At 54.5% G+C, this 26,829-nt stretch overlaps 1 protein-coding gene across 2 annotated transcripts in view; it reads left to right on the top strand.

The window, feature by feature from the left end:
- Nucleotides 1–26,829, top strand: part of CUX2 (cut like homeobox 2) — a 68,155-nt gene that overhangs the window by 32,411 nt on the left and 8,915 nt on the right. Inside the window, exons 2-12 of one of the 2 annotated variants that reach the window (XM_075041255.1) lie at nucleotides 17,726–17,804; nucleotides 22,668–22,805; nucleotides 22,996–23,122; nucleotides 23,966–24,042; nucleotides 24,126–24,192; nucleotides 24,456–24,504; nucleotides 25,256–25,360; nucleotides 25,900–26,091; nucleotides 26,201–26,259; nucleotides 26,388–26,436; nucleotides 26,545–26,644. In XM_075041255.1, the coding sequence (XP_074897356.1) occupies nucleotides 17,726–17,804; nucleotides 22,668–22,805; nucleotides 22,996–23,122; nucleotides 23,966–24,042; nucleotides 24,126–24,192; nucleotides 24,456–24,504; nucleotides 25,256–25,360; nucleotides 25,900–26,091; nucleotides 26,201–26,259; nucleotides 26,388–26,436; nucleotides 26,545–26,644 (1,042 nt within the window). Of the gene's footprint in view, nucleotides 1–17,725; nucleotides 17,805–22,592; nucleotides 22,806–22,995; nucleotides 23,123–23,965; nucleotides 24,043–24,125; nucleotides 24,193–24,455; nucleotides 24,505–25,255; nucleotides 25,361–25,899; nucleotides 26,092–26,200; nucleotides 26,260–26,387; nucleotides 26,437–26,544; nucleotides 26,645–26,829 lie in introns of those variants that run through there. The other variant, XM_075041254.1, reaches the window with a different exon arrangement.

Here is a 26,829-nt window from a genome sequence, read left to right as displayed (position 1 = left end):
TCAGTCGAGCTAATTAGCAGGAGGTCCAATAAAACAAGTTTTTCTTTTATCACTGTTACTAAGTGCTGTTGTAAATCAATTAAAATGTATTCTAGTAATTCTATTTTTCCTTGGCGACTCTGTTTAAAGAAATACCGAGCCATTAACAGTATTTTGTGTATGTTTGTCTATGGGAGAGTATCAAAGTGTTGCTGTCAAGTTCAGTGCTCGGCGATGAGCGCAGGAGCGTGCCCTGCCCCACTTTCTTCCCGCAAACTGTGCGAGTCTCTGCCCATTTATTTGGAGAAAGGTGCGTGTTTTTGAAGGTAGTAGGGAGGGAATTTTCTTCTCCTTGAAACATGGATATTCATGCCGATGGTTGTCCTGATTATTAATTGCTAAACATGCAGCTGCGTCCTCTGAGCGTGTTCCCGGAGGTGGTTTTTGGGGAGTATTAACTCAGGAGGATGTGAAAGTGATGTGTGGTGGTCCAGCGGTAAATGGACCTTTAGGTCCATTCCCCAAAGACATCACAGCCTCTGTGCGGTGGAAAAACCTCAGTGGCCAGAGGAGAGAATTTGCCAGGAGCAAAAAAATTGGGGGTTCAACCCTTTCTGTGAGCCATCACTTCTCTCTCTCATTCCCCACCTTTTCTCTTCTTTAATTCACATGATTTTAAGGAGAATTTAGAAATGTGGGCTGACTTGCCCTGCTTTATGGATAATTTCTCCCAGTCCACTGGCTAATTGAGGATGCATTGTTAGCCAGGGAGGTGGCTGCCGGGTGGTTTCACTGACTCTTGAATATCAGCAGAGCACGAATGGCCGTTTACTGATGGCCGGCTTGATGTCTCAAAGACCTACTTGCTCTATCAGTCTGGAGAGATGAAGGGGCTACTAAATCCTGTATGGAGCCAAACATCCTCCCTGCCATGGGTTAACTCTTTAGCTCCATGTGAGATTTGTTTTGGCAGCGCTTGGAAGAAATGTCCCCCACCCATCCTGGTCCATCGGCCGTGCTTATGAAGAATGAACTTGTTAAATTAATACTTTGCTGAGCACCGGGATGGGACTAAACTATCAGGGCTTTTTTATTTATTTTTTTTTCGTTAATGTTACCAGCAGGAATAGGGAGCATTAAATTTGAGATTTAGGGATTGCTTGGCTGTTTTTAAGGATTTCATTTTGTCCCTCCTTTGGAGTGAGGCGACTCTTGCGTGCCGCAGGGATGCATTTGGCTGCAGGATGGGGTCTGGCTCTCGCTTTGCCGTGATTGCGGCTCCATCTCTGGATGCTGAATTATAATGCCATGTTGGAAAATTAAGCTCTCAGGGCTAAGACACTCCAAATTGTCCCAAATGGAAGAGCAAATGGGTATGCAGCGGAGCCAGCCCCTCTTTGCAGGAGCGGCAAATTTTCGGGGCACTTGTCCGTATTAATTTATAAAAGAAGCTGGCATAATAAATGTCACCTAAACAGAGCTCCAGTAAACATAGCTCATCTTGAGTGTATAATAAAAATAATATACGGCTGCCTCTCGGCAGCTCCTGTCTCGCTGCCAGCCAGGAGGAGAAGCCCCTTTGCCGGGGAACCTGCTGCCGGCACAACCCTCATCCTCGGCAAGAAATACCCGAAAGCGGCTCCCAGCACAAATAACCTTTCCAGTGCACCGAGAGGCTCGTCTTTATGGGTGAGGGAAAGTGCTTAAAATGCTTAGAGGGAATAAACAGCTTTTAATGAAGTTACGTTGCCACATAATGGGTATCATAAAATTGCCTTCATAGTACAGGGTCCCAGGATAGCTTTTATTATCGACTGAGCAGGAATCCTGTCTGTAAAGCTCCGGCAGCTGCAGAGAGGAGAATGCAAAGTCTTCTTAAATTACCTGATTGAAATAACCGGCAAATATTCTGCTTTGCTGCTTTGTTGAAGGCAAAGCTGCCTTTGGGGTGGTCTGTCAGACCTGGTTTGCAGCTTCTGAAGAACACAGGAGTTTCATTGCAGCAAAACAGATGTTCATCTTGTTTCTCTATCGGCTGTTTGATGAGAAATTTATTGCTCTTCTGCTGGGCTGGAGCTCCTCTGCTGCGGAGTCTATTAGGCAGCCCGGGAGCTGGCGGGGAGCCAGGGAAGCCGCGTTTTGATGAAACCCATGAAAAAGCCTCAGCTTCGAAGGCGCCAGTAATAATGCATCGGCTAGACTCTTTGGATCGGGCGATTGATTGCCGTGATTTGATTTATTGATCAATACCCTCAAATTTGGCGTCTGAGAAGCTGAACTAATCTTTAACTGCTGTGAACATCTCTGCCTGGTGGAGAATTAGAGCTGATAAGGAATGTATGAAAGGAATCTGAGCTTATCTTAATCACACAGTGCCCCGGCGCTGCCTGCGCTGAGCGGGAGTGGATGTGTGCAGAACACAATCACCAGGCAGAACAGAGCAGATCTATAAATTGATGGAATTCAAAGCCTCCAGCATCGATTACCATTATAACAAACAGTGGCGCGCTGAATGTCTGATTATTTTTAGACAAAGATTCTGTGCTCTCAGCAGCAATTTTGCTGATGCTGTCACTGTGTCAGATGTCTGTTGTTGATTGCAATTAGATGCGATACAAAAAAAAATAAATTTAAAACTCTCTCTGCCTATAGTTTTATTTCCACTTATTAAATCTCCTCCTTTGTTTGCCTCTTCCTAATGTCTGCAGCTGGATGAAATATTGCATTACCAGAAGAGATCTCTTATATTCAGTTGGGTATAATCACTTTACAGATCATTGGATTATATCTGATATGGTTCAGATAATCCTGGGGAAATGTGGGACATTTACTCTGCCTTGGTTAAATGCGCCCTGGTTTAGGGTTTTGAATGTGAATCTGCATAACATTTGGGTTTCTGAAACAGGTCTGCAACCTTCCCAATGATCTAATTCTATTAAAACACTAATCAATTCCCCGTGACGTCAGTCTGCTTTCCTGCCGGTGCCGAGCATTAGGTCCAATGTGGATTTAGCCTGTCCTTTTTAAATGGCTTTTGGAGCTGCCGCGGCATCAGCTTTAATAGTTTAAGGAACGAATACCCTGGAGCAGTGATGGGGTGCGGGCAGTGGGGAGCACGGCACTCTGGGTGCCACTGTTTGGTTTGTCGGGGTTCTGCGTGCCGAGATCCCTCTATTGCCAAGTGCATCCATCGGTCTGATGCTTTCCAGTTTCTCTCCGGTGCCGGCGCGTGGCTGAGCGGCTGCGTTTGGGACCGGTCGGTGCTGTGGGAATGGCTCTGCCGGGGAAATGCAGCTGGCAAAGGGCGGTTTCTGGGATGGGAGGGGTGCTCTTTGGGAACCCGCTGTGAAGCCCAAATGAGCACCGGGGGCTGTGGATGCACACAAGGATGCGGAGGCATCGGGATTGGAGGGGTCCCTGGGGAGCCCCATCGAACCTGGCTGGGTTTGTCCTGCTGGATGCTGGGCTGCCTCTCCGCACCCCACGGTGATGCCGGTGGAAGATATTTGGGGGCTTTCACATTTTTATTTCAATCCAAGGAGGGGAGATGTGGGCTCTGCTGCGTGGCGAAGCGGTGGCCGTGGCCCTGGCCCTGGCCCTGACCCGGCTGCCGCGGGAGCAGGAGGTCTCCTCTTGAACGTGACCTCATCTTGCGCAGACACGCGCGGCTCCAGGGCTTGATGGAAAAATGCACCACGGCGGAGGAGTTATGTGCTGCTGGCAGCTGGTGTTTTCTTTCTTTGGGAAATCTAATATATTGATTAGCTTTCTTCAGAACAGCATCAATAAAGCGTATAATGGCATGGCTGGTGCCTGCGGCGTCTCCTCCCCTGGTCTGAGCCCCCCTGGAGCCGGGAAGGACCTTGGCTGCTCCGTGTCAGGCTCCGCATCCCGCTGGCTGCTCCTCCCTTTCCTGGCAGCCTTGGGCTCTGCTCTGCCCAGTGAACATGCTTGGCCGGACACCCTGGTCCTCTGCAGGGAGGTTATCCTGGGCAGCCTTCCTCCTCTTCCTCTTCCTCCCATCCCATGCCTCTGCAGTACAGCTGCCACTGGCGGCTTTGGCTCAGTCGGCTCCAGCACGGAGCCACTTTGGCCAAACCCTGGCAAATATCTCCAGGGTCTGGCTACGCCATGGGCCACAGCCGTGATGTGCTGCTGTCCTGGTCACCCCCCTCCCCAGGCAGCGAACGTCACCAGCGGAGCCACCGTCACCCAAGGTGGTGGCAGCGGTGGTGGCGGACTGGCACTGCGCCAGGGCCTCGTTGCGTTGCTGGGTCCTTTCCAGGAGCACACGGATGCTCTGCCTGGATCATTGTGGTCCCTGGCGCAGTGCGGACCCTCCCAGCTGCAGCCTGGCCCATGGCACATGGATTGCTGCTCCAGTCCTGCGGTCACGGCCGGGGAAGATGGAAGGAGATACCTTTTCCATTAAAGTGTCTCAGAGAGTTTAGAGGGTGATTTATTGTTGTTTTTGCGGTTGTTTTTTTTTTTTTTTTTAAGCTGATTGATTGCAATAATGAATGGAGCCCAGAAATCGGCTGGAGCGACAGCTTGAGGCTGGCCGCTGGGTTTAAAGTCCTGGTTGGCTTCAAACCCTCTCAACTATTTCACCTTTCATCTGTAAAATACACAGAAAGCAAGCAGGATCTTATTTAGGGTTCTCCCAAGCCCAGATCTGCCCTCAGGTGCCAGTGTCTGTAGGATTGGGTACCTTGTCAAGAGCTGGTTTATATACTGCTGGCTTATTTGTTTCTTTGTGGTTCGCTGGAGAACGAACCCATCCCAGGGGATGGCCCGTTCCACCATGCAGCACCTTGGCATCATGTGGCGGGTGAAGGCAGCACTATCCAGGATTGATCCATCTTACAGATGCTTTTATTTTTCTTTCAAGTCTGGTCCACTTATAAAAGGGCTGGAGGAGCATCCCAGTCCCCCACTGCCCCGGGATGGAGGTGGCCAGGCTGCATCGTGCCGGCCGGGAGCCTGGAAGGTTTTTCTCTGCTTCCCAAGCATCTTGCTACAAGCTCATTTCAGAGAGAGATTTTCAGGGAAAATTGACAGCTGATGACTATGGGAAGATGTTTTCAAAAGGAGAAACAATTTACAATAATTAGAAATTTATAAAATGTCTTTAAACATGGTGGTAATAGGGATAAGAAAACACTTGCTGCAATGTAATCAGTTATTAGCAGCTGATCATTTATCTCGATGGATAGTTGCTGCTGGTACATGAGACACGTAATAAAAGGACTCTTGATTAACTAATTTGAATATCTTTTGAGAACAAATTCTGAGTTCTCTTTTTTCTCCATTGTAACGGATCCGTACATCTGCGAGATAAACACTGAATGAATATGGTAATGAATATTATTCTGGAAGTGTAGCCCTTGAACGCTACTGTCGCTGTCCCAGCCCTGGCCTTGGGAAGCCTCTCTAATAGATGGAATAAGGAAGGGGCCTTAACGAAGCCGACTGGGAGGAGCCGAGGCTGCGGGATGCAGGAGAAGCATGGCAGGGGGAGTTGCCGGGGGGGTTGCAGGGATGCATGCTCCGGGGGGGCAGGACCAGGCTGGCCCCTGCCATCAGCCCCTCTTTGGCCTCCGGTAAGGAGCAGGGCGGCAAAACGCTGGGGTGGTGGAGCTGCCCGCAAGCAGCCACCAATACAACACGTGAGATAGCATCCCCGTGATACATGTTTTTTTTAAAAAACACAGCCTTTTCCTATCTCCCCAGGAATGGAAATCTGATGTGCGTCTCAAATCTCTGCCCTCTGCGAGATCCCATTACAGCTCTTTTGATAAAGCGCTGTAAACCCCGATTCCATTTTAGATGCCGAGACCTCGCGGCTCAGCATCTGCGCTGGGGGACTGCGGACCATCGGTGACCGTGGGACGAGCCCCGGTGGGACTGGTGGCAGTGGTGGGACCGATCCCTGCTCCCTCGTGGCTGCCGTGCCCGTGTGTGCTGGTGGTTAAAAGATGTGGCCACACGTGTGCAAGCGTGGCGCGGCCAAAGCAGCCGGCAAAGCGTGACAAACTTGTAGTTCTGGCATAGCTGGCAAAAGGAGGAGGTGGCTGCTGGGTGGGTTAAGTGGGGTCCGGTCCCAGTCCCACTTGGTTCCTCTGGCAGCTCCCGGCCCGTGATACCAGCCGTCAGTGACCTTGCCAGCAGCTTGGAAGCGGTTCGTGCTGCCTGCAAGTTATTCATCGTCCTCAGCCGCTAATGGAACTCCATTCAAATACTTCTCCCTCGTTCCCCCTTGCAAAGTATTACGATTCACATAGTCACTGAAAGCAGATACCTTTTGGCAGCAAGAGCCCCAGATATTTTACATTTATGCATAATTTTCTTCCCAGGTTCCCAATTTTCCCCTTCTCTCACCTCCCCCTTCTCCTTTCGGCTCCATCCCTGCCCAGACCGGGTCGTGGCTCCAGCTCCATCACCCACCGTCCCCTCCCAGCACAGCCAGAGATGCTGCTGAGGGATGGGGGGGCTGGATACAGCCACTTCTGCAGGGATGGGAAGGTGACGCTCGGAGATGTTGGCACTACTCCTCCTCGGTTGTATTTACTGCAGCGAGGAGCAAAGTCCATGTAACTGTGGATGCAGTTTACAGGTAATTAAACTCAGCTTGGTGAGGATTTAAACATTAATATTGATGCTAAAGTTTTTAATAAAATATAGGTAGAGAGAGAGAGAAAGAGGTATCGATTCCTATAGGCTTTTTATTTTTTCTGTTCTCCCGCTTTATTGTCACAGGGAAGGGTTGATATATGGGTGAGCATGAAATAAGGATGTCCTGTGCTGGCACGGGAGTCTGCAGATGAGGACAGATATGATCCCAGATGGACAAGTTGGGGAAAACTGTTAGGAAAATGCATTTGGGATTGATCCGTAGGGCAAGGCTGTTCCCAACCCTCCCCTCCTGAGCATCCTCTGTGATGGCCACAGGCTCAGCCCTGTGCGCGGGGACAGCATCCACTTCTTGGGAATGGTGCTGAGCCTCCCAAGTTTCCACTTCTGCATCCCGTGTCTTGCTCTCCATCGCAGCCGGATCAAAGCACAACCCCTTGGGCCACGCCGCCGCCATCTGTGTGTGCGGGCTGCGCCGCCGGCATTGCTTCCATTCCCGGCGTAGCCCCGGTGGGTCCGGGATGGGGGTCCCCAGGGTCCCCCAGTCTCACTGTGCCACCGCAGTCATCAGACCCCCTTTGCAACTGCATTCCTGTACTGCACCAAAGGCTGTTAAAAATATGCTGACGGCCGTTTTTCACTCCCTTCTTCTCTGTATACACACAGGACTCAGGTTTATCTGCTTTCTCGCCAATATTTTTTTATATAACAGTGAAATATTTATATTGTCCAATAAAAGGTAGTAAGCTTGCAATCTCGTGCAAATTCATTTGAGACTAGGAACTTCGTTGTCTGAATTTTACACCCAGCAGTGACCCCTGGTAATTGGCTCCATACATCTTTAGCATTGCGGATTTACATAAGAGTTAGAGGGTGATTGATGGCCAGGCTCACCCCACCTGCCCCGTGGCCCATCTAGCAGGGAATGGTGGTGGCCGCCCTGCACCACATCTCCTCCTGCCCGTGTCCCACCATGGCACAGCCGGGCGGGTTTTTGGTGATGCCAGGGAGGAAAGAGCCGGTCCCCTGTGATTCGGGCAGTCGCGGTTTAAATCCCCGCAGCGCCAGGGTGCGAGGCTGGCTCCACGCCAAGTGTGTTGGTCACGGTCCTGAGGTTTGGGTGGAACGTGAGGATGGAGCAAACTGCAGGTCCTGCAGCTGGGATCACCTGCTGGTCCTGGCCACGGCGGCTTCTTCTGTTGCAAACCCAGTTTGCCCCAAAAGTGCCTGTTTTGGGAGCTGGGCACGAATGCTCAGGGCTGGCAAGTTGGGGACGGGACATACATCACCAGCGGCCAGAGCTTGGGGTGCAGCCAAGCCCCATACAGACACCTCCTGACCTCCGCCACCAGCACCTCAGCCCCCAATTTATCAAAAAGCAATTAATAGCCTCCCCCACCCCAGCTCAGGTTTTACAGTTTCTGTCTCTTCCCGCCGACTGCAGGGCAGTAATTAGAGTCTGTCTAATGAGGTTTTCATGGTGGGGATACGGTCTCTCACCATATCTCCCCATCAGACAAAGGCTTTGCCACAGTTTATGGTGCCAGTGTAAATTTTTTCCGGCTGTTTTCACCGCGATACAAGCTGGATAGGGACCAGGGCGGCCCCCAGCATGGCCGGGCTGTGGGATTTACCGGGGAGCACCCAAGAGGTTGCTTCGCATCACATCAACCCCATCATTTTTATTTTATTTTTTTTTCACATTCCACCAAAATTAAAAAGCCATCTATATCTTAAAAACCTTATTTATGAACACTTAAGCGTAAGTAAGTCATCGTTGGATGGCTTCCCTCCCCGCTGATGGATGTAATCTGGCACCGGGGTGGACCGGGAGGGAAATCTGGCAATACAATATGCTGTGCTTGACTATTTTGACACTCGGAGTGCGATGTTTTTTTTACAGTTACTGATGAGCTTATGGCACTGCTCCTTTTGGAGAAGCAAGGAGGAGGCTGGGGCTGAGAATATTGATTAGCGAGCTCCTGATTATCTCAACAACCCTCTTGGCTTGCCTTTTCTTTTGCGGGGAATACAGAATTTCGTCAATTATTCATATAAACCCCCGTGTCGATATTGCCAACACACTGTGGCTGCACGACGCAGAGCAGAATCAGTCTGGGGGAATTATATTCCTGCAATCTTAAAACCCAACCCTCCTAAACCACCTTTATTTTATCTTTTTCCCTCTTTTTTTTTTTCTCTCCTCTTTTGTTTTTGTTTTGTTCCAGAAGGAGCTTAATTCTGTTGCTTTGGCGCTGGCAGCGTGGCAGGGGGAAAGCGCACAGTCTCATAAACATTTAATTGAACTCAGCCGGGAATTTAAGAAAAATGTACCTGAGGTACAGGAGATTTGCTGTTAGAGAATTAACTCGGCAGGACAACGGATATCCCTCCCCAGCAACTAGATTTTTGAGAACCGTAGATGTAAGTGTCTAACAAGAAGGGAAGCTAATTAGCCACAAAGACAAATTATAGCCCTGACCTTGGGGTATGGGGATTTCTGGCTCTCGCTGCCTCCAGTAGCTCCTTTGGATAGGCAGAGCTGGGTCCCTGGTGGGGGGACGGGGGCTTCACGGGGGGATGCATCACCTGCCTGGATGCATCCCGGCAGCACGGGAGGAAACTTTGGGTTTCGAGGCGTTTATAAAAAGCAAACGTTGAGCATTTGGCGCCGAGATGCTGGCACCCAGCTCACAGCCCAGATGGGGGGAGATGTGTTGTTTTTAAAAAAATTAAAAAAAAAAGATTAAAAAAAGACGAGAGGGGGGAAAAAAAAAGAGCAACTCTAAAATAGCTTTCCTCGGAGGCCGTGTGCGGAGGGGTGTTTTCTGCCTGCCTGGGTGGGAGGAAAAACTGGCAGCGTTGTAGGGGGATGCTCAAAGGAGAGGTAGGCAGGGGAGTGGGCAGGACCTGCCCTCACCCGCCGTGGTCCCGGGCATGATCCCGGCCCCTTCCCACCCTGTCGGCTCTTGGGGGCTTGAAACGGGAAGGGAGGAGCCCTGGGAGGGACAGAGTGGACACGGCTTTGTGTGGCCAAGGCACAGGGTCTCCATCCCCAAGCCCTGAGGGGTCTCTGCAGCCGATAAAATCCATTTGCTTTGCCTCCCTGGCTGGTACTGGGTGGTCCTTGTGCCACACATGGGCAGGGGTACAGGCAGGGTGGGCAGGGCCTTGCTGCCAGCGAGCTGCCTGATGTCCCCTGCAGGAGACCAGGGATGGTGGCTCTGCCTGGAGAGATTCCAGGCAGGGGAAGGAGCCATCACCTCCAGGAGGTACCACAGTATGGCCAGGAGGTGTCATGGTGTGGCCAGGAGATGCCATGATGTGACCACGAGGTCCCACGGTGTGACCAGGAGGTGCCATGGTGTGGCCAGGAGATGCCACGATGTGACCACGAGGTGCCATGGTGTGGCCAGGAGATGCCACGATGTGACCACGAGGTCCCACGGTGTGACCAGGAGGTGCCATGGTGTGGCCAGGAGATGCCACGATGAGATCAGGAGGTGCCACGATGTGACCAGGAGGTGCTATGACATGGCCAGGAAATGCCACAACGTGGCCAGGATGCACCAGACGAGGTTGCAATGGGCGATCTGAGGAGGAGCTGAGCACCGGGGTGGTCTCAGCCCACCACCTTGCTGCAGAAGACATCTCACTTCTCCATCCTGCAGCCTGACTCAGGTGCTCCCCAGCCCGGTGCCCCTACCACATCCCCGGAGGCTCCGCGGGTGCCTCGGCTTTGGTCCCTGGTGCCACCAAGAGATGCATTGCACTTCTGGATACCTCTTCTTCTCCCTGGCTTTTTAATGCTCTCTCTTCGGGGGCTGCTTTCTCTACTCCTCTAATGTGCTTCGATGGAAACCCCTGGAGAGCTGCCGGTACTCCGAGCTTGCCAGCAGCGACACATTAGGATCTGTCATCTGCTGAGCATTACCTGATTTTAAATCTGTCTCTTTGGAGCTACGGAACTGCATGAGAAAATATTAAAGTAAACAATAAGTGGATTTACACAAATGCGACTGATTTCCATATTTTTCATCACTTCATTTTATTACTGGGTTTACTGATATGCTCATTTATTTATAGGGCAATCCAGTATTGATTCATTCCGATGCACTATGCATAAACACATAAAAGAGAGTGATAACAATAGGAATACATTTTCAGTCTTTTAAATACTGCATTTTTTCCAATAGTCTTTATTAGATCCGCTACGAGAATATGAGCTATGGCCTTCGGGGAGCCCCAGCCGGTCCCTCCGCCCAAGTGGCTCTGGATTTATGGGGGTGTAAGGGAGAGCGGGATGCAATTCCCTGCTCGACAGCAGCTGTTTCCCCAGCTTGGCTGCCTTCCTCCCCCCCAGGGTGTTTTTCCACAGAAGATTTTGGGGGATTTAATCCCAGAAAGTGGATTCTGCTCCCTTGAGGTCGGGTTTCTTGGCTGCTTCTGTGCCAGGTGGGGCAGGTTGGACACCACAGTGCTGCTGCTTCCCCTGCGGCGAGGCTCGCGGGGGCCCTGGGGGCTCTTTTTTGTCTCCCCCCCCCTTTTTTTTCCTTTTTTCCCTTTTTTCCTCTTTACCCCTCTTTTCTCCCTTTTTCCCCCTTTTCCCCTTCCCCCCCTTTTCTCCCCTTTTTTCCCCTTCCCTGCTTTTCCCTCCCCTTTCCCCCCTCCTTTTCCCTCCTTTCCCCCTTTTTTCCCTCCCCCCTTCTCTCTTTTCTCTCTCTTCTCTCTTTTTCCCTCTTTCCCTCTCTTTTTAAAATTTTTAAAATACTTCTTTAATACCTTCTTTCCCTCGCAAAGCACACTTTTCAACGCTCCCCATGAATATTAACCAGGGAGAACAGAGCGCTACATCATCTGCGTCACGGGAAGGAGCCCATAAAGGCGCGGTGATGAATGGCGAGCGTTCCCCTTCCACTCCTTCTTGTAAATGGGAAGGGAAAAAAATCATTTTGAAATATTAACCCGGTTGGGGCGGATGGGCTTTTTGGGCCGTTTCTCTCTGCCATTCCCAAATACATCTCATATACATTTAGGCTCCTATATCCTTCCTATATAATTTTTCCTTGAGGAAGGAGGAGTGGGGCCAGGAGAATAAATTGTACCCGCCGAGAATAAACCCGGCTTTTATTCCCCCGCCCCGATTAGCTAAAGGGCAGTTTCTTTCTGTCACCAAAAGCTGCCCGCGACGGCAGTTTAATGGCAACAGCTTGAGACGGACAAAGTTTGAATATCCTTGCGACGGAGAAAAGAGCAAAGCGAAAGCCCTGCTAATTACAAAAGTTGCTTTATGAAAGATAATTCAAAGCAATAATTTAGCAAACATAATCAAGTAGCGCAGATGGGGATTTTGATGAATAGTTTGCAACATGCAATTAGCAGCTCTTGCAGTTACATATCATTAACCCTCAGAGCACAAAAATTATTTTCTCATTATTAGATGAAAAGGTAAAATTAAGCTGACTAGACAGTAAAGGAACAAACTACAATTAATTACCTTCATTTATTACAGTCATTATTTTAAACTTATTTTTTTTACTCTGATAGATAGATGAAAACATCTAAATTAAAAGTTTTGTTCTACTAAATGGGAGGTGAAACTTTGCGATGCTCAGGGTGCACCCGGGTGCCGGGGCCAGCCCGGCTCCAGCCTGAACCTGGGGACCAGTGGGAACCCCCCCATCACCCCACTTTGTCTGTGCCAGGGATGCAGAGCCCCGTGCATCCCTGCCCGTCTCCGCCGCCGACCTGGACCGCTGCTGCCAGCCTTCTGGGGAGTTTGGCATCATTTTGCAGGAAAATCATTTTGCAGGAAAATAATTTTGTGGGCTCGCAAGAAATCCGGCCCTGCTGGGAATTAACCCGCCCCGGGTGGCACCTTCTCATGCTGATGGTCGGAAATCAGCCTGCTCCTTCAAGCCGCATTGGGTTCGACGCTGAAGCCTTTCGTTTCGCTGTGTGTTTCGGTAGCAGATGGTTTGGAGTTGCCAACTGCCAGCAAATGCTCTAAAAAAATAAATTAAGAAAAAATAAAGGAAAAAAAAAAAAAGAAAGGAAAAAACCCAACTAAACCAGCCAGTGAAAAAAAGTGTGTGAAATTATGTTGGTGAGGGTGGTAAAATAAGCTTGAAATATTTCCCCTGCTCGCTGCATTGTGACTGGAGGCTGTAGCTCACCCGGGGATGGATGTCGGGAAGAGGCAGGAGGATGCTCCTGCCCGGCAGCAGGCAGGGGCTGGCAGGGCCAGCGCCAATGTGGGGGCTCAGCGCAAGAAATCCTGCGGTGTGGAGAAAGGGAATTGCTCAGGCACCTTCTCCCGGAGCCGGCTGGGCCAGGATGCTGCGGAAAAAGGGGAGAAAAAAAATAACCTAATGAGCTGAACATCCTCTGACTCTGCTCTCAGGAACTTTGCCAAAGCATCATTGAACTTGTCAGGAAGTATTACAACAAAATTAAGAACCAGCAGCAATTTTCTTGCGTTCGGGATCCTATGCTTTATAAAGTAAATTATTAATGCTTTTTTTTTCCTCCGTTAAGCAGTTATTTGCAGCAGTCTTGGTATATTTCTCATTAGAAATAACATCATCTGAAGAACTTATATTGATTCTTTTTTTTTCTTTTTTTTTTTTTTTAATCTCCGAATCATGAACGTGAACAACATATTTCTATGACGTTCCCTTTAACTAGAATTCTCAGCCTTTATTTTTATATTATTGATCTTTTTGACACGAATTGCTTTTTGGCCTTGTGAAAACGTTGTGAGCTGCTTCTGCCTTTGGAGGAGTGGGCAAGGGGGTGTGGCGGAAGGAGGGGGGTGGGTGTGCGATGGGTCTGTGCGTGGGTGCGATGGGTTTGCGTGGGTATGCAATGGGTTTGTGTGGATGTGTGATGGGTCTGAGTGTGCAGTGGGTTTGTGTGGGTGTGCAATGGGTTTGTGTGGATGTGTGATGGGTCTGAGTGTGCAATGGGTTTGTGTGGGTCTGTGTGATGGGTCTGCGTGTGTGTGCTGGGTTTGCGTGGGTGTGCGATGGCTCTGTGGGTGTGTGCAATGGGTTTGTGTGGGTGTGCAGCGGGTCTGTGGGTGCGTGCAATGGGTTTGTGCGTGCAGTGGGTCTGTGCGTAGGTGTGCAGTGGGTCTGTGCGTAGGTGTGCAGTGGGTCTGTGGGCACCTGATGGCTTTGTGCATGTGTGCAGTGGGTTTGTGCACGTGTGTGCAATGGGTCTGTGTGCGTGCAATGGGTCTGTGGGTGTGTGATGGGTCTATGTGGGTGTGTGTGCGATGGGTCTTTGGGTGTGCGATGGGGGTGTGGGTGTGTGATGGGTCTGTGTGGGTGTAATGGGTCTGTGTGGGTGTAATGGGTTTGTGTGGGCGTGCAATGCATTTGTGTGATGGGTTTGTGGGTGTGCGGTGGGTCTCTGTGCGTGTGTGGCCTGTGTCCATGTGCAGTAGGTGTGTGTGAGGGGTTTGAGCGTGTGCACCATGGCTTTCTGTGGATGTACGATGGGTTTGTGGGTGTGTGCAGTGGGGCTGTGGGTATGCAGTGGGGCTGTGTGCATGTGATGGATTTGCGGGATGGGTTTGTGGGCATGCAGTGGGTTTGTGGGTGTCTGCGATGGATCTGTGCGCGTGTGCGACGGACCTGTCCATGTCCAATGGGTCTGTGGGTGTGTGATGGATCTATGCACGTGTGTGATGGGTTTAAGGAGTTGGTTGGACGTGGGGCACCGGGAAGGCAGCAAAGGACCCTGGCATGAGGTGGGGGGTCCAGCCCCCACCACCCAGAGCTCTCCCTGGGGACAGCGGCTCCCTCCCAGGCTCTCCCCCTCGCCCCTCTGCAGCCCTCCCGCTCTCCCTGACTTCTTTACACATCAGCAAAAACAGCGAGGAAAATAGCGAAGGCTTGAATGTATTTTTTCATCAGTTTTCTTCAACATTTGGGGTCTCTGCTGCCGCTTTCTCCCCCGACAGCTGTTCCTCTCCGCTGAAAAAGAGCTCATTTGTTGTTTACTGCCACCAGTATTTAGATGGAAATAACCCACTACTTATCCTGCACTTGATCTCATGGATATAAGAATAAACTCACCGCCGGTGCGATGCAAATCCCGCGCCTTTGGAGAGGAGATGCTCAGACGGTCGGTCCTCGCCGCCGTGCCGGGAGGAGGACCGGCTGTGCCGGGGGAGTTTTACCATTTTGTCAGTCAATTATAATAATATTTCTGCTTCCAAATGTTTAAAAAGTTGGCTTCGGAAGGTATAATCATGGCACAGAGGCCAGCCTGACAATAGTAATTAATTAGGCTATTACGCATTCTACAGTGATAATTGCTTTGCTGGAAAGTCACCAGCCATGAAAAGGACCCGGCGCGTAAATGTAATTTATCACACGGCGGCGATCCCGCGCCGCTGCCGTGCCTCACCTTGAGCCCGTGGATGCTGCAGAGGGAGACAGAGGGAGGGGGGAATAGAAATTAATAGTACATCGATATATAATGCGGAGGCAGAGCTCGCCGCCGGCCGCAGAGGGCTTTGCGGGTGGAGGGAGAGCGGTTGGCAGCGGGTTTGATGTTGGCGGTGGGTTTGCTGTTGCTGATGGGCATCGTGGTGATGGAGGGAGCGGGGACTATGCCATGCTGACCCCACCAAGCCAGGGCTGCTTGCGGGAATGTTCAGGTCCCCCATTTTTAGCCATTTTCTCCTCTTTTTAGCAGGACACTGGTGATGTCACCCTCTCAGATGGGGGCACAGGGTTTGGTCCCGGCTTCTGCCCCAAGAAAGCAAGGATTTGGGGTTTTTTATTACAAAACCTTGATTTTAGGGATGATTTAGGCTTTTTCCAGGTGTCTGTTCAGCTCTATGTGAGGAATAACAGTGCTTTCAGGGTTGGGGTGATCTGTCCCCATGCAGGACTCAGAGCTGCTCTGGCAGGAATCTCCCCTGGCATTTTGGTGAATTATCCCCACCTGGAAAAGGTCGCTGAAAATTTTAAATATCTTTTTTTCACTGACATTTCCTTGAAGTTTAGTGGAAGTCCTAAAGAGCGGAGCGGATGCCCGGCTCACCATCCGGCCGATCAGCCGCGCCGGTGATGCCCCAGTACCAACATGGGCTGAAACGTGCTGGCCCCGAGCCAGAGCGCAGCGTGGGGGGACGGGGCAGGAGCCAGGGCTGATGAAATGGCTCCCAAATGCCTCCTCGCCAGCAAACTGGGGTTCCTGGAGCTCCAATTAAGATGCTGATGGTAGTTAATGGGTGGAAAGGTGTTACATCACGTCCGTGGGTGCTCCCTGAGAAGGTGGGCTGAGTGGCGGGTTGACCCCTCACATGAACCGGGTGGCAAGCTGGATCCGTCCCCGGTGAGCCCGTGGCAGGTGGCCCTGGAGAAGCAAGGTCCACGGGACCATGGTGTGGGGATGCTGCAGGCTTCTGCTGTGGAGGATGATGCTATCTCAAGGGGGATGAAACTCTTCAGAGCAGCTCGAGCAGGTCCAGGCATCCCCGTCGCCCCGCGGCAGAGCTGTGCTGACAGGTTGTGCCCACTCCTGCTCCTCTCCCGTGCAAAGTCCGAAGAGTGCGGGAAGTGGGGGGTGTCACACAGGGCTGACGCTGTGGAGCATCCCAGCACTGCCGTGTCTCTGCATCCTTATGGAACCCCCCGGCAGGGCTCCCTGTGCCACCCCAATGCCGCATGCCACTGGCGAGTTCTGCAGGCACAACGCTGTCCTGCTACAATACACGGGCAGTGCCACTCGCTGTCTGCTTGCTGCCTCCCCCCTCTCTTCCCCGTTTTATTATTATTATTTTAAAGCACCCCGAAGCCAAGCGTTTTTGCAGAACGCTGAAGAAAAGCGCCCAAATTCCTCCTCTGCTGGAAACGCAGCACCGAGAAAGTAGGTTTGTGTACAAGACGCTATAAAAAGCCCAGCTTATACAATTTTAACAATAGAAAAATGATCTTTGTGCTCCAGTGCCTGCGAGCTTGGAAGGAGAAGGCGGTTTGCTCAGGTGGCTGCTGGATTACAAATGAGTGGTTTGCTTTGGGTTTGAATGACAAGCAACCGCAATCCAGGCTGGTGGGGCGAGCCAGGAGCTCTGCCGGCACAGAGGGAGTGGGCGGAGGGAAAGGATGCTCCGGCATGGGAGCTGCCACCGGGCTGAGGCGCGAAGTTCAGGCTTTGTTTGATAATTAGCCCTTCGGTGGCTTAAGAGTGGTTTAATTGACTAGTCCACTGTTGGTAATAGCATGTCTGCCAGCACCGAATGCCAGGCGGGCACCACTTCCTCCATCGCTGGATGGTGTGGGCGCCCAGTTTGGATCAAACTGGGCATTTTCCAGCTGGGAATGGGTCACGTCCGTCCCCTGTCTCCTGTGCCCGGGGTGGCAGGGGCACAGAGATCCACGTGTCCCACTGGCACCCCATCCCATCCACTGCAGGTGGGGCTGGATGTGCAGGGTTAGCAAGGGGACCCTTGGCAAAGTAAGTGCACCGGAGCCTGGTGGGCAGCCGGCCCACCCCGAGGTGTCGTCACGCCTTGAAAAATTAAGGGGAGTAAATGATTCATGCTCATAAATGTTGGATGGGAGTGCGCGGCAGATTAATATGTTGTTCAGTTATTAGCGATACAGCGTGCCATCTCCTCATCACCCAGCCGGCGCGAGTGTCTCTGGCACCCCAGCACCCTGGCAGCTGAGGGGGACGGGGATGGGGACGGGGATGGGGACATGAGCAAGAGGAGATGTCCCGGTCCCAGCACAAGCATCGCTTCTGCCCGCGGCATCATACTGGGAGGGTGGCTGGAGAGGGCTGTGTGCCGGATCCAGCCCGGCGAGCACAACAACAGGCAGGCTTCTTTATTTCTTATTTAAGCACTGACATTAAATTATAATTTTCATTTACTCAGAGCACATCAATGATTTAGGGCGACGTGACATGGCAGCGGCGCGAGGAGTTTAGCCAAAGGCAGTGAGCGGCTGTGTGGGGTGCGGAGCGGGCACAGAGCCGTGCCGGGGGGCACTTGTGTGCCGGTCATGGGTGGCACCGGTCCCGGTGGCCTGGCAGTGCTGGTTCCCTCCTCCAAGCCTGTCTCTGACCCCCTTTTTCCATCTCCCTGCAGGTGATTGCACTTAGTAAGAGAAGCAAGGAGGCTGAGACGGCTTTCCTGAGCGTTTACAAGCAATTAATCGAAGCTCCAGGTAAGCAACGCGGTGGCGACCTGGCTGCCTAACGAGTCGCGTGCCGGCACCGGTGCCGAGAGGAGCCAGCGAGGACCACGGCAGCGCTGCCGGCCCTGTCCCCGGTGCAGCTGGCGTCGCCAACCTCCGCTTGCGCATGGTGCTCTGGAGATACCAGCCGAAGAGAGGAGTGGAAACAGCTTTTGCCATCGCTGTGTTTCAGCCCCTGAGCCAAATGCATCTTGACATTAGGAAAGGAATACATTTGCTCAGCCCTTGTAATAACACTGCGGCTATCCCCAGTTGCCTTTTTGACGGTAAGTTAACTGAAACGACTGAGAGCCGGCTCGCAGTACTGCTCCTGGCACCGGCTGCAGCTCAGGGATGGCTTTCCCCATTTCACCGCCGTGCCAGGATGTACCCCCTGTCCGGGGTGCCGCTCAAAGTCTTGGGGGGGGCGGAAACTGAGGCACGGGGCAGCCCTGAGGCTTGTGTTGGCAGGGTCGGTGCTAGGGCCGGGTGAGGGGGCTGGGACTCCCCTCCCCGCCGTGGGCTCTGCCGTGCTCTGAGCCTGGGGGGTCCGGGCACGGCGGCACGGAGCATCCCCTGGCACGGCGAGGACAGAGAGCTGCAAACGGCTGAAGATGCGCAGAAGGGCTCCTGCAGGGCCACTAATTCATTTTCCAGACATTTAGGAATAACAAAATGTTTTAATGATTTCTTAGGGGAATTAGGGAGACATATTTTTGTCCTCATTAAATTTTCTCCTGTGCTACAAGAACCAAATGTCAGCTCGGTTTCCAGAACCCAGTTATCTTCCCTCCCCACCTCCCCGCGCTCACCCGCCCTGCTCCTCCTGCTTGCACACGTGTGCACATGCATGCACATGGATGCACACACACGCACGCAGATGCATACACATGCACGCAGATGCACACACATGCACACCCCAAAACTGCTACCCTATGGTCTCTGCACCCTTCCTGCTCCTCCTCCTCCACCCCTCTCTCTGCTCTCCTGCAGCATTCATGTCTTGCTCCCCTCTCCCCTCCTGCTCCCCAAATCCTCCCACCCGTCGTTTTGTCCCCGTCTGTTACATGTCCGTGTGTCTCTCGACAGGCGAACTCTTTGTGGAATACTTTACAAGCGCCACATAAGTCCTGATTCGACATTTTTTGCTTTGAATGGCTGCTGTCAACACAAATCTCTGGCAGAGACTGTAACGGAGCCTGATTGCTCAGCAAGTATTTTGATAAGTGAGCTGGCTGTGTGTCTGTAATTACGGGAGAAAACCGTAAATCTTTTGGATATTGTTCACACAGATGTGGCGTGAAGGGAAGGGGGGGAAGCAGTAAAATGTGTTAAAAGCATAATTAATGTCATTGTTGTTAGGGATGATTTGATTTAAGGCTGACTTTAACTCGTGGAGGGATTCGTAGGGCACTGGTGGATGTGTTTGAGCGGGTTGGGATGGGGTGGCGGAGGAGGCACCGCCCCGGTGGCAGAGGTGACAGAGGTACCATGAATGCACCACGCATGCACCGTGGGTGCACCACAGATGCACGTGGGTGTACTATGGGTGCCCGGTGCTCCTCTTGGACCCGGACAGCAGCATGGAGCAAATGTCACCCTTCAGCCCCCAGCACAGAGACCTCTGCTGAAGGCCAGGTCAAGTGGCCAGGCCCTGGCACAGGGATGAGCTGCTGGTCCCCAGGGACACGGGTGCTCCATGGAGCTGTGCATGCTCAGGAGAAGATGATGAGCACCCAGGATGCCTCCTGCCCCATCCTGCCATCACACGGGTGCCTCGAGCTGCTCCAGTGGCCGCACGGCAGCTGCGTGGTGCTGCGGTGGGGGTGTCTGGGAGTGGGTCTGCTAGCGACTCAGACCCCCTCGAGCATGGGGAAAGGCCCCTGGTCCTGCTCCCCCGTGCCAGGGCTGGGGACACCGGGAGGGTTCCCTACCCACCCACCCGTCCCTGCTGCAGCACGGCTGGTGCCACTAAAGGACAGCCAATAACGCCAGCTAGTGGCAGCACTTATTATATATATATTTTTTATATATATATAAAAATTGTGTATATATAGTGGGCAAATGTATGAAGCCGGATAGATAAGCATGCCTGGGCAGCGGTTTCTGCTTTGCAGTAGGGACTTGCCGTTCCCCCCGTGAGCTGGCTGTGCCATAGTCGGTGGGCGATGCCATGCCGCGGCCCCCGGGCGTGCGGGAGCTGCTGCGGGCAGACGCAGCGCCGGAGCGTGCGGCACCCCGAGGTCCTGTTTTGGCACATGCCTCTCTCGCATCACCCGTCACCTGGCTATGCCGCCGGTGAGTCACTGCCGCGGTGGGGCTCGCAGCTGCACGGCCACTCGGCTGCGGCGTCAGTGCCGTCTCCTCTAACCGATGGGGGCCGTGACCCACGCAGGGGGGACTATTCCCTGCGCCATGGACAGTGTCCCGAGTCCTCCCGTGCGGCTCAGGGTGTGACAGCACGTGCCATCCCCCGTGCCTTGGTGTGAGCAGATGATGCGCTTGGTTTCGAGGGCTTCCTCTCTCCAGCCCTGCAGCAGGAGGGTTTGTTCGCTGGCAGCAAGAGCGCTGCACGAGCATGCGTGAACATGGCGCGAGCTTGGTGCAAGAACGGTGCGAGCATGGCACAAGCTTGGTGCCCGGTCCCGGCAGTCCCTTGGTGCATCCAAACACCTCACATGTGGTGGTGGAGCCGGCCCTGCAGCCAAGGACAGCACTTTCCCAGTGGCTGGACAGTGTGATATTAGCACAGTGTAATTAGTCCAGCCAGGCATTTTGCATCAGTGCTGCCCCAGCTGACATAGGGAGCAGAGCTGAAGTGCCCCTTGCTCCTTTCCCTTCTAAAAGCTCCACTCCCAACCACTTCGTCCCGGGATGTCAGCTCCAAACGGAGAGCTGTGTGCTGGGGGATCGCGCCAGCTGTATTTCAGCAGCGGGGCTGTGACTCGTGGGAGGGGAAATACTGACCTGAGGAAAATCCCCAGAGCTTTATCACTCGGGCCAGTTCCTCCCATACTATTTCTCATCACGGGGGGTGAGAGGAGTTGCCGGTGCGGATCGGACGGGTCCTGCCCCGGAGTTTATCCCTGTGGAGGCGGCTTGTGGGCTGGCGTGGAGCCACCGGGGCTGGGGGACTGCGAGGGGGGACCCCTGGCCCCTACTGCCTGTGAGCTGGGGCCGTGGAGCACGGGGTTTAATTAGCCGTGTCGTTATCTCAGCTCATGTACTTACGGGTGTTATTGATGGCTGTGAGAGCATCCAGTCCAGTTTGGGGCTGTGCTGCATCGCCGCGACCCCCTTTAATGACACACTCCCACATCCTTGGATGGCGAACTTGCCCGAAGGATGCTGAGCTGTGGCTCCAGCACTGGCCAAACACCACGAGCAGCCTGGGAGGGTCCCAGCCGAAGCTGAGTGCCCCTTTCAGTGCCAAAGCTGGCAGCGTGCTGGCAGGGCTCAGCACCCGGCTCTGGATATGTCCCCATGGCTGGGATCTGGGCACAAACCTTTTATCCTGGTGTGTCCGTGAGATCTCTGTGATGTCCAGCGGAAACAAGGGGGGGTTGTTCCCTGCGGAGAAGGATGCTCCAGGGGCTTTTGGCAGTAGCACACGGGGTCCGGCAGTCACTGGTCCTGTGGGGAAGCCGCATGGTGGGCACTGTGGTGGAGACCTGCACCCCACGGCTGCAATGCTGTGGGATGGGAGGGCGGCGGCAGGTTGGTGGGACTCCCGAACCCCATCTCGGGGGGCACACGTCTTGGCTTCGCTGATTTGCAAGGAGCATCTGTGCTGGGCATTTGCAGTGAGAATCACAGGGCAAATCCTGCGTCTTTCGGCCAGGTTCACCCCAAAGACACCCGGTGCTGCGGTTGGGCTGTGCCAGCGCAGCCCCAGACCACCCCAAATCCAGCGGCGGGGCTGTGGTGGCAGCGCACCCCGTTCATCCCACACTGCTGCTGTCTCAGCCGGGGACTCGCTGAGCAGAAGAGCTGCTCTGCATCCCATTCAGAGCGGAGGCAGCCAGTTCTTTGATTTTTTTTCCATCACTGTTATTATTTTTTACCCTTGGATGCTTGCCACGTGTCCATGCCGTACAGTAGCGCGCCCGGCTCCGTCCCACTTCCCTGTTTGTCTAACTTTTTGACCCTGGAGAATTCAAATCTATTTTATTTCCTCTTCTTTTCTAAAAAAAAAACCCCAAACCTATATTAACCTGGCTCAATAGGAGGCATTTTCTTGAACTTATTAAAAAATCCAGACTTGTAAATTAATTTGTTCATGTTGTACAATGGCAGTGCAGATGGACTCATTAGCATGCACACAACAAATAATTATAGATGAATTTTTAGCTGGCCTGCTTAATGGGCTTGCTGGGTTAATTATGTCAATGTATAATTACATCAGCCCTGGGAGACATAATGGCACACCCTGCTGAGCAGACACTAGCTAATGATGGTGTAATGCTGACAGAGGGAAGACGGACGGCTCTGAATGCACCTGCTTACCTCGGCACAAACCGCCATTGTCTGCGCCCAAACGGGCCGGCGCTGGCGGCACCGGGGCCACCGGTGCTTCGGGTGCCACCGGCTCGCTCGGGGAGGTGATGCCCCCGTGCAGCCCTGCTGGTCCCCACGCGATGGAAAGTGTGGGACCGAGGGGTGTCCTCATGGCACCTGGCACCCCATGGGGTGCCCCGGGGCTGGGAGGGCACCCACTCTGGTTTTAAGCAGGGTGCAGAGGGCGGCTGCCCTGGGGTGGGCGGCAATAAGGGTGGGCAGTGGGTCCCCGGGGAGGTGGGAGAGGGCTGGTGGCGGGTATCCCTGCCGCTCACCGCTGCGTCCTGTGTCCCACAGACCCTGCTCCTGTGCTGGAGGCTGCCCGGAGCCTGGAGGACCGGCTGCAGCAGCTCCAGCGCCTCGAACCTGAACCGGCCCCCCTGAAGGACATCAGCCGCCCCTGGAAGAAGCACCTGGAGCTCGTCGGCACCAAAGGTACCCTCCGACGCCGGCTGCCCGGTCGGACGAGGGTGGCAGTGTCAGCCCCCCACCGGGTCCCCCCACATGCTTCTGAGCATCCCCGGGACACGGAGGGGAGTCCTCAGGGCTGCGACCTGGCCCGTGGTCCCCAGCGGGCACCGCTGCTGTCCCCTACACAGCTGTGTGAAATGTGTCCCCCCCGCAGAGCGCAGAGAGGGGACGTCACCAGCAGCCGGGCTTGCGGCAGCGGCCGAGCCCCCGCTCTCCAGCGTCGACGGCAAAGGACTGTGCGCGGAAACCTTGCTGCAGAGAAATGAGGCAGAAAAGCAAAAGTACGTGAGTACTGGGAATGGGGTCATTTTGGGGTGCTGCGGGAACGTGTGGCTCTGTCTGTGCTCCCACACAGCGGTGTCCATCTGTCCTTCCCTCTCCTGCCCTTTGCACCTCCTTTGCTGTCTGGGTTGAGAGCGGATGCATCCTGTCCAGAAACATGATACACAGTCTTGGGTGCTCTGAGTATCCGTCTGTCCATCCATCCTCTATCCCAGGCAGTTTTTGGGCAGCAGCAGGCGTGGGCAGAGCCGGGGCAGGTCCCTCCTGCCGGCCCCTCATGCCGTCTCCCTGGCACGTGGCTTTGTTCGGACAAATGGGTTAAATCCAGGTCGGTGGATGAACCTCGTTAAATGGCCTTTTAATTTGGAGGCTCCCGGCTTTCTCGGTGCCTTCATTGTTATTCCTTAACACGCTGCACCGGGAAACAAATGAAGAATCTTTAAACCCTAAATTGCAGATCTCTGCGAGTAAGTTCCTGGCAAGTGCAGGCTATAAATAATGCAGAATAACTTTTCCCTGATTGCTTCCCCCCCCCTCCAATTAATTACAGGCAGGGGTGGGCTGCCATCCCCCCCATCAGAGGGGTTTCAGCGACAGGGATCAGGGACCATTTTCATCTCAAAGTGAATTTTTTTACACCTGGGGCAATAAACCCCTTAACATCAGGGCATAACATGGCTCGAACACATCCTGGCATCCACCAGCGGGTCTTTCCCCGGCATCTCCGAGCGATGGGGTAGAGGAGGGGACGCAGCGAAGGGCTCTCCGTGCGCCCTTGGGGGGCTGCAGCTTCGGCACGGCCGCGGTGACACCGGCACGTCGCTGATGCCCGTCTCTCGCAGGGGGCTGCAGGAAGCACAGGTCACTTTGGCTGCTCGGCTGGGAGAGGCAGAGGAGAAGATCAAAGTGCTCCACGCAGGTAGGGGGGCTGGGGCAGGGGCTGCTGGCCACGGGGGGGCCAAACTCCCACCCTGTGGCTCACCCTCCTCTTCCTCTTCCCAGCGCTGAAGGCCACCCAGACGGAGTTGCTGGAGCTGCGTTGTAAATACGACGAGGAAGCCGCGTCCAAGTAAGTCGCCGGTGATGCCTGGAGGCCATTGGCATGCCCAAGGCTGAGCCGAGCCGCCTGCCGCAGTGCCGGGACGTCCCCATGGTGCTGCTAAATGACTTGAGGAGCTGAGATACTTTAAGCGACCGCAGGAGCATCCCAAGTCGTCAGGGCTCCCTGTGTCTGAGACGCCTTGGCCGCAGCACAGGCAGAGCCCTCGCCGGCCATGGAGGGCCGCATCCGTGCCTCCACGCCAGCTGACACCTCTTGCTTTCTCGTCACAGGGCAGACGAAGTAGCCATGATCATGACGAACCTCGAAAAAGCCAACCAGGTGAGCCGAGAGCCGACTTTCCAGCCATTGCAGGGCACATACCCTGCTCCCCCTCTGCTGTGCTCAGCTGTGGCCCCCCAGCCGCTGCACCCACCACAGCACCCCGAGCATCCACGTGGCCTGCATGTCTGTCCCTGAAAATGGTACAGGGCAGCGAGGCTGCGGGACTGGGAAGCCCTGAGAAGGGAGGCTCTGGTTGCCTTTGCCCAGCAGCTCCTCCGAACCAGCCCGACGGGACCCCCTGCCCCATGTTGAAGGTCACTGGTGTGTTGGGGCTCCCACTGGGCTCTGCTTCAGCTGCTGGAGCCGGTGTTTGTCACCTCCAGCCTCTCCCGGGTGTTTCAGGGCACGACCCGCACCAGCCTGGTGTTGGTTTCTGGCATAATTACTTCTGGTCCTATCCATTCCTATTCATTAGGTTTATTTAATTCTGAAAATCTAGATACAAATAAATGCACGTGGATAATAAAAGAGGCTTAAAGAGCGATTTGCGTGTAAATATGGCCTTTTGGGTGGACAAAAGGCAGTGTCCTGGAGGTGGGCTGCAGCCAGTGCCCAGGGTTCAGGACTAGGAACCGTGTTAGGATGTGGAGAGCCAAAATACATTGAGGGGGGCTTATGGTGACGGCGGTGGGAACAGGATGCTCGGGAGAGGCGCGGGTCGGTGCAGATCCTGGGGCCCCACTCTGCCCTGTGTGGGGTGGGATGAGCAGCGGGTGCCCGGCCTGACGCGCTTTCTGCTCTCTTGCAGCGAGCGGAGGCGGCGCAGAGGGAGGTGGAGAGCTTGCGGGAGCAGCTGGCAGCCGTGAATAGCTCCCTCCGCCTGGCCTGCTGCTCCCCACCGGGCACTGCCGGGGTGAGAGCACCCCTCGGGGCCGGCAGCACCCCATGGCAGCTGGCCGCACCCCATCATGGCCGGGAACATCTGTCACAGTCAGGAGTATCCCGTTGCACTTGGGAGCATCCCTGTCATAGCTAGGAGCACCTCACTGCGTTCAGGAGCACCCTACTGTGTTCAGGAGCACCCCCTTGCATTCAGGAGCACCCTTTTGCATTTGGGAGCACCCACCGTGTTCGGGAGCAAGCCCAAAATGCCCGTGACTGAGGCGTTTTTCCACCATGGGGTAGTAGCGTTGGCCATGCCCTACCTGCAGCCCCAGCCTCCTGTGGGGAGGGAGACGTGCACCCCCATAGCACTGAACGGGCGTACCTGGGAGACCTGTAAGGGGAGAGGAAAGCTCTGTTCCTCCTCGGGGCTGTGTCACCCTGGGTCCCCATCCCGCAGGGCTGAGGCCTGGGCTCACCTGCTCCCTGTGGGGACGCGTCTGCCGGGGAGGGTGGCCCTTGTCCCCGCGTTGCGTGGCCGGGAGCTGACGGTGTCCCCTCTCCCGGCAGGACAAAGTGAACTATTCCATGTGCTCAGGGTCGAGGCTGGAGGCGGCTCTGGCTGCCAAGGACCGGGAGATCCTGCGGCTCCTGAAGGATGTCCAGCACCTCCAGAGCTCTCTGCAGGAGCTGGAAGAGTCCTCTGCTAACCAGATCGCCGAGCTGGAGGGGCAGCTGGCCGCCAAGAACGAAGCCATCGAGGTGTGCCCACGGGGGCTAGGGGCTTGCGAGGGAGGGTTGGGTGTGGGTCCGGCTGTGCCGGGCGTGCACCGGGAGCCAGCTGCAAGGACTCCCCCGCTCTGCTCCGCAGAAGCTGGAGGAGAAGCTGCAAGCACAGGCGGACTACGAGGAGATCAAAACGGAGCTGAGGTATGGCTTGACGTGCATCCACGCCCGCCACCGGCACCCGCGGCACGCTTCGGCAGCCGTAACGCTCGGCGGCTTGACGGCAGCAAAAAGCCGTGCCCGCCGAGTCACCCCCCTTGTCTCCCTCGCAGCATCCTGAAGGCGATGAAGGTGGCCTCCGCCAGCTGCAGCCTTCCCCAGGCAAGTGCCGCGGCGCGTGCCGACATGCTCGCCGGGCTGTGGCGCGCGTGCCAGCCCTGCCGCCGGTGGCTCTGCCGCCCTTTCCCATCTCGGCTTGGCTCCTTGCAGAGCATATCGAAGGCAGAGGAGGCCCTGCTGCTGGGGAAGGAGGCTTTCTACCCCTCCCAGAAGTACCTGCTGGAGAAGCCCAGCCTCCTGGCCAGCACTGGTAGGGTCCCCGGGTCCCGCGGCATCCCCGGTCCCACCAGGAGCATCCCTGGGAACGTGGGTGGCAGGGCCGTATCCTGCCCTGGCTGTGGGAAGGAGCCCGGAGCCAGCAGCGGGGCAGGGGGAGGACAGGGGGTGGTGGGAATACCACCTGGGGAAACTGAGGCAGGAGATGCTTTGCTGCGG

This window comes from Buteo buteo, chromosome 11 (genome assembly GCF_964188355.1).
Source record: "Buteo buteo chromosome 11, bButBut1.hap1.1, whole genome shotgun sequence".
Classification (NCBI taxonomy): domain Eukaryota; kingdom Metazoa; phylum Chordata; class Aves; order Accipitriformes; family Accipitridae; genus Buteo; species Buteo buteo.
This window is presented reverse-complemented; position numbering and strand designations above follow the sequence as displayed.